Source organism: Sinocyclocheilus anshuiensis, unplaced genomic scaffold (assembly GCF_001515605.1).
Source record: "Sinocyclocheilus anshuiensis isolate Anshui unplaced genomic scaffold, SAMN03320099.WGS_v1.1 scaffold1246, whole genome shotgun sequence".
Lineage (NCBI taxonomy): Eukaryota > Metazoa > Chordata > Actinopteri > Cypriniformes > Cyprinidae > Sinocyclocheilus > Sinocyclocheilus anshuiensis.
This window is the reverse complement of record NW_015555789.1, coordinates 3,042-9,701: the sequence shown is the minus strand read 5'-3', so window position 1 is coordinate 9,701 and position 6,660 is coordinate 3,042. Positions and strand designations below refer to the sequence as shown.

Here is a 6,660-nt window from a genome sequence, read left to right as displayed (position 1 = left end):
CTTGAGGTATTCGGCCAATCACAACGCACTGGATAGCTGGCCAATCAGAGCACACCTCGCTTTTCAGAACGATGAGCTATGTAAAAATCAACGCGTTTCAGAAAGGCGGGGCATAGAGGAGAAACAATAATGTACAATATGTGGAAATGTGTTTTTTGAACCTTAAACCGCATAAACACATTTCATTACACCAAATACACAAAATAATGTTCTTTTTAGCAACGTCATATGACCCCTTTAAAATGCATCGCGAGATCTCCTAACCGAAGATCACATGATCACAAACGGAAATCACTTCCATAAAGTGACCATTGCATGTTCCCTTCGCAAATGGACTTCTTTGTGAAATGTTCACTTTCGTTTGGAAGGTCCCTACAAATGGAGTCCCCTTCCCGAAGTGCCCTTCCAGGGCGCAAAAAAAGCTGTTTGGAATTTCGCCCTGTGTCTTTAAAGGACCACTCTGTTGCTTAGTTACGTGCATCCTGTCACCATTTAAACTGCCCTGTCAATCATCTTGTCACAGTTAACATCATCCACATTTTGTTTAATTTGATTTCCTACTGTACAGGAGAGAAATGAAGAGGCATGTTGATCTGCCAGTCACAGGTCTTTCATGCGGAGAACTCTCCTCGTGTGTTTGCATAATGATGCATTTAAAAGTTAATGACCAAACATATCTAAAAGTTTACAATGTTGCTGCAGATGAAATATAACGCTGATAACATTAAATAAATATTTTTTTATCAGGTTAGACACTGATTATTTATCATTCAAACCCCTTTCTCTACCTGTCCGTTGTTCTCACATATCCGCCCTGTTTGTAGTAGTTTTTAAAACTTTTTAATGTGTGTTTGTCGTTCTAATCAATTCCGCACAATGTGTTGTGGGAAATATTAAGCCTCGGTTATACTCCAGTTCGGACGTGTACACGGACAGCTGCAGACAGCATGGACACGGACTACTTGTATTTATACTACTGAAAGTGTATTGGTGGTCCGCTCGGCGGACGTGTTCCACACATGTGCAGTAGATTGACTCCGGTGCATGTGCAGTTGGTGCTTTTGTTATGGAAGGCCAAAGGGGCCAAAAACACGTGAATTTTAACGCGTCAACAACCCGTTAAACACGCGTATTTCACGCGTTAACAACACGTATTTAACGCGTTAAATACGGCTGAAATACACGTGAAATACGTGTTAAATACGCTGAAGTACACGTTAAAAATCAGTTTGAATGGGTCAGTGTCATTGGCTGCTGAGGACTTGGGTCAAACCACTTCTGTGAGCTTAGGGGGGTGTACCATTCATAGACTAGGCAACCACCATTTAACATGCTATAGATCAGCTTATTCAGCCTAATTATTTTTTCTTCTTTTTCTTTTCCTTCTTTTTTTTGTATAGCCTGCAGAAATAATATATTTAAATTGCAGTTTTATGAACATTTTGATAAAAATAAAATTGCCTCGTATTTCTCCACTCATACCTTTTTGTAAATAAACACATTAGTGGACATTCTAGCTTTATCAGTGATCAAACTTAAGTTAACATCTAAGCATTAACATTTGTCTGGGGAAATCAGTTACAATGGAGGTAAGCAATCAATGCAGGTTTAAGATACAGACCATTGCAATCAATATTTGTCTTTGGAAAACAATCAATATCTTTGTAATCAACAGCTTTTATTGTGCTTACATTTACAGCTATCGCCAGCAGGTGGCACTTATTGAAACCTCTTTTTGTTCAGCGATTATGTTCAGACAAACAGTAATTAGGTATACAAGTGATGTTATAATGGCGCTTTTCCACTGCGTGGTACGACTCGGCACGGCACGGCTTGGCTCGGCTCGGCTCGTTTTGCGTTTCCACTGCAGTTTAGTATCGCTTTAGAATGGGCGGGATTATTCACATGTCGTTATAGTTGCGCCGCCTCTACTGCTGTGACTCCTGAAAAACTTTTTCATTCCTCGTCGCCCCATCAAGCTCTAGCTGGATTCGCTCCTCTGCTATCAACGGAGGAATCTCTGTACTTCCTTAACAGACAACGAAACAACCACTTTTTGGTTGACTAAAAAAAAGTACCAGGTACCAGGTACTGTACCCAGTGGAAAACCCCCCAAAAGTGAACCGAACCAAGCCGTACCATGCAGTGGAAAAGTGCCATAAGTATTTAAGACTTTCAGGATTACACTTCTACTACGGGTGGCACTTCCACTTATAGATCCACGATAAATGTTCATAAACAAACAAACAAACGGTATTGTTTTCTCCTCCGTGGTCACATCTAACTCGAGATGGAACTCCATACCTAGCTGTGGCTTGTACAAACTGGTTAAACACTGTGCCAGCCCTCTTGTCAGAAGCTTGCAAAAATACAACCAGTCTGCTGAAGCCACAGATTCCCCCATGGATCACTATTCTATATTCTAGGCTAGATGTGAAATGTTAAAAATTAAGATTACTTGTACATATGCTCCACTTATGAAACTACTGTATACAGTAGAAAATATAGATCTGAGTATTGCACAGTTTAATTTATTGCACTTATATTATTGTACTATTAAAGTATTGTACGCTTAAAGATATAAAGGATATGAAACTGTATATAAGATATAAGGACATTAAGCTGCTGACAAGTTTGAGGTAAGTACTGTCAAGCCCCTGGACTGTCTGTGTGTATGTTTTCATCCCCATGTGCTCTACGTGACCCAGTTTCTGTTTCTCGTTGATTGTATGATTTGGTTCAGGTGTGTCTTCGCAATTACCCTCGTTACCCCATGTATTTAAACCCCAGTCTGTGCAGTCTGTCTTTGTCGGGTCTTAATGTTATGTATGTGTGTCTTCAAAATATCTGCCTTAATCAACACAAAATAGGTGTCATTTGAAAGCTTGGAGTCTGACCTTTACAATGCATGTGGCCACTTTGATTAACTCCTAGGTAGTGCTGAGTTATTTGCGGATAAATAGAAAAAAAAAATTTCATAATTTATAAAAAATGTTTTTGTTTCATATACTCTAATATGTCAGAAACATCATACAGCTCAGATAGTCATGTGTCATATGTCATTTGAAAGGTCTCATCGAGTGGAATATAACAAGTATAATTTTTTTGGGGCTTTGACTAAACTTGAGTGAGGCATTACTTCAAATTCAAAACTGTAAAGGGCTGTAACTTTTGTTTACTTCATGATATCACCACAAATACACATGTTGGGGAAGAAAGTCATATACACCTAGGATGCTTTGAGGGTGAGTAAAGCACAGGCTACTTTTCATTTTTGTGTGGACTAACCCTTGAAGTTTGATCAAAGCTAGAATGTCCACTAATGTGTTTATATTTAGGTGAAAAATTAGTTTTTCATAAAACTGCAATTTAAGTATATTATTTCTATAGGCTATACAAAAAAAACAAAAGACAAAAAAGACAAAATAATTAGGCTGAATAAGCTGATCTATTGCATGTTAAATGGTGGTTGCCTAGTCTATGAATGGTACACCCCCCTAAGCTCACAGAAATGGTTTGACCCAAGTCCTCAGCAGCCAATGACACTGACCTCTTCAAACTGATTTTTAATGTGTACTTCACGCTTATTTAACACGTATTTCACTTGTATTTCACACGTTGAATACACGTATTTAACGCGCTGATTTTTCACGTGTAAACGACACGTATTTAACGCGTTACATACGTGTTGTTTACGCCTGAAATACGTGTGTTTAATGCGTTGTAGACGCGTTAAAATTCACGTGTTTTTGGCTCATAATGACCTTCCATATTTTGTAGCCTAGTGACCGCGCATGCTTGTCTGCACGTTCACAAAAAAGCTAGTGTTATACTTTCCAAGTGAGTGAGTGCGCAAGGGTCTGACGTAAAAATCGTCATCGGAGGTTATACGCGGAGACTCTTTGCGGACATCCACATATCTCCCATTTTTTGTGACTGCGTGGACAAATACTCGTCCAAACTGGAGTATAACCGAGGCTTAAATGGGAGCCAAGCGGATGTTCACAAAGAGCCTCCACTTACAACCTCCGATGACGATTTTTACGAATTTATGATAGTACTAATCTCAAATTCTCACCACCATTCATAAAAACGGTACCGGGCGAGTAACACGTTTCAGCGCTGATTCTACTTGCGTTTGGCGCTTTAAAGCATTTTAAAGCATTTGAGCCCTTTTAACTGTCCTGCAGATGGTGCCGCGACCTCAATGTTATAGAAAACAATATTTTCACAGTTTATTTAGTTCATTGCGTAAGGTCATTTTGCTTTTTTCGGTTTCATTCATCACGCAGTAACCAGTAAACCCCCAGGTACTCACATTTGCGTAAATGAGTTCCATCCTCCATACCTTCATCGTGCCAAATTTATAAATACCCTGTTTTTCAGTCTTTCGGATTCTTCATGAATTTGCATTTAATGTATTTTGGCTAAATTTTTAATTGTTTACCTGTTGTCAAAGCTGGGCGGCGTTCAACCCCGACAAAAACGGTACAAAACGTTTTTTAAACGGAAACGGTGCTGCATTGAACACCCTGTTCTGATGACGCAAGAGTTGCAACTATGGCAGCTGAGAAGGCCATTCTTTGTGTTCTTTTTGAAGAATTCTCGGAGCCTGATGAATAGAAAAGTTTATGAAAGTGTCACTCCATAATACAATAGCAAAATATATAAATATGTATAGTATTTTTATGTTACATTAATCAGTATTTAGCACACCTTCCTAAAGAAAGTATATGGACCAGAAGACATTGCAATTACTAAATTATATTTAGATGGACTTAAAGAAGTTCCAGATCTATACTTGTACTCTTATTATTTCAGTTATTTTGCCTTTAATGTAAATAAACGTGCAAACAATATACTTGCTCTTTATTCATATTAATTTATTTGGATGTTAATTACATTGTGCGAGCTGTCTCTTTAATACCGCGTGGTTTACATACATGTTGCTGCTGATTGGGCTGACATGTTTGACACACCCACCAAACAAGAGAAAACGCATCTCAAACCCCCTTGCACACCGTTTCCAGGAAACATTCAAACCGGAAACGGTAGCAGAACGGTTTGAGCTTGAACTTGCCCCAGGTTTGACGATGCACTAATGTGATACTGAAAGCTGATTGGCTTGAATGACTAACGCTGACAATGATTGGTTGCTACAGACACGACAGATTTTATTTGCCTACTTTGTGCCTTTTTCGGCCACATTTTGGGCGAAAGCAAAGGATGTTGCGTCATTTGAATATCTATTATGTTACCTCTTGTTCTTGTTGAACCTTTTATTGTGCCTTGTTTTGGGACTTTATATATGCTACAAATAACTAATAAAATGTAGGCTAAGTGTCTTAGCTAAAACATTTACCTGTTGGAACTTAGTGATTTGAATGATTAAGAAATAATGACCTTTATACAGGAACAACAAAGCTTTCTTTACCAAAACCAACCCAATAAATGACACTTTAGACCACATGACAGGAAGATGTGGCAAAAGCGGTCAAGTTGCATAATGTGCATAAAGCCTCACCCCAAAACTCAATCTATAACCCTTTCAAGATTTATCTTTTGCCCTGTGAAGAAACGCCTGTTGCATGTGTAGTCTTCTACAGATCAGTTAAGATGACGAAATTATCATGCATCTCTTGCATTATAATAAACCTGTGTGAGTATGAATTTAAGATTTTTCTTTACTTTTTTTTGACAAATTGAAAACTTGACACAAACAATTCATAAAAACACTCAGAGTTACTCCGTGTCTACTGTGCATAGTCTAAGGACTGAGATGCTAAAAATGATTGTGCAGATAGGTAGTTATAATTTAATTTTGAATTATTTTAATGTTTAGGTACATTTGCTTTGGGCATTTCATTGCATGTGTCTCAACCAGAGTCAGCAGTGAGGGTTCAATCTGGACACTCCGCAGCTCTTCAGTGCTTCACACCAGACAATGGGCACTTTAAGGTGTTCTGGCTAAAATTTCAGAACAGTTCTGCTCCAGACTTTGTGGCTTTGGCTGAATCAGACAAAACTGGCATAATGATTGGAGAAAAATTTCAGGATCCTTCAAAGTTTAGATTAACATGGAACCAGCTCAGCTTCAATCTCTCAGTACTGAACATCGAGCAAAGAGACATCGCTGTGTACTACTGTGGGATGATTATTTTTAATAGGATGTTTTTTGGAAATGGAACAAGACTGATGTTTGAAGAGCATTTTAATGGTAAGCAGTGAATAATCACATGCAAATGTAAAGTAAAATAGTTCGAAAATAGTAAAAAAGCATTTCAGATAGTGATGATGATGATGACGATGTCTGTAATGATTATTATTTATTCAAATATGTGTTTTGTTTACAGGAACAGGGCTAGTAAAAGAAAAAGAAGACCACTGGAGTAAGTCCATTTCAATCTTTATAAGTCTTCAATAAATACATTAGCAGAATAATCTACACTACTGACAAAAATATACTCAATAAATAAATTATTTTATAATTATGAAATCATTATGAAATCATATTAAATTATATTATGAAATCATAGACCTAGCACACCACTTAAAAAAAGACTCATGTTTAGTTATTCTTTTCTTCTTTTTTGTGCTTCTAAAAAGTCAGAATAATTTTAATTAGTTGTGTGATATCACCATAATTTATATTTTATCTTG

At 37.5% G+C, this 6,660-nt stretch overlaps 1 protein-coding gene across 1 annotated transcript in view; it reads left to right on the top strand.

The window, feature by feature from the left end:
- The window catches only part of LOC107674792 (uncharacterized), a gene marked incomplete at its 3' end in the record, with an annotated part of 28,196 nt that extends 21,979 nt beyond the window's left edge, over nt 1-6,217 (top strand). Inside the window, exon 7 of the mRNA XM_016468899.1 lies at nt 5,843-6,217. Within this exon, the coding sequence (XP_016324385.1) occupies nt 5,843-6,217 (375 nt within the window). The remainder of the gene's footprint in view (nt 1-5,842) is intronic.
- Between the last annotated feature and the right edge of the window lie 443 nt (nt 6,218-6,660).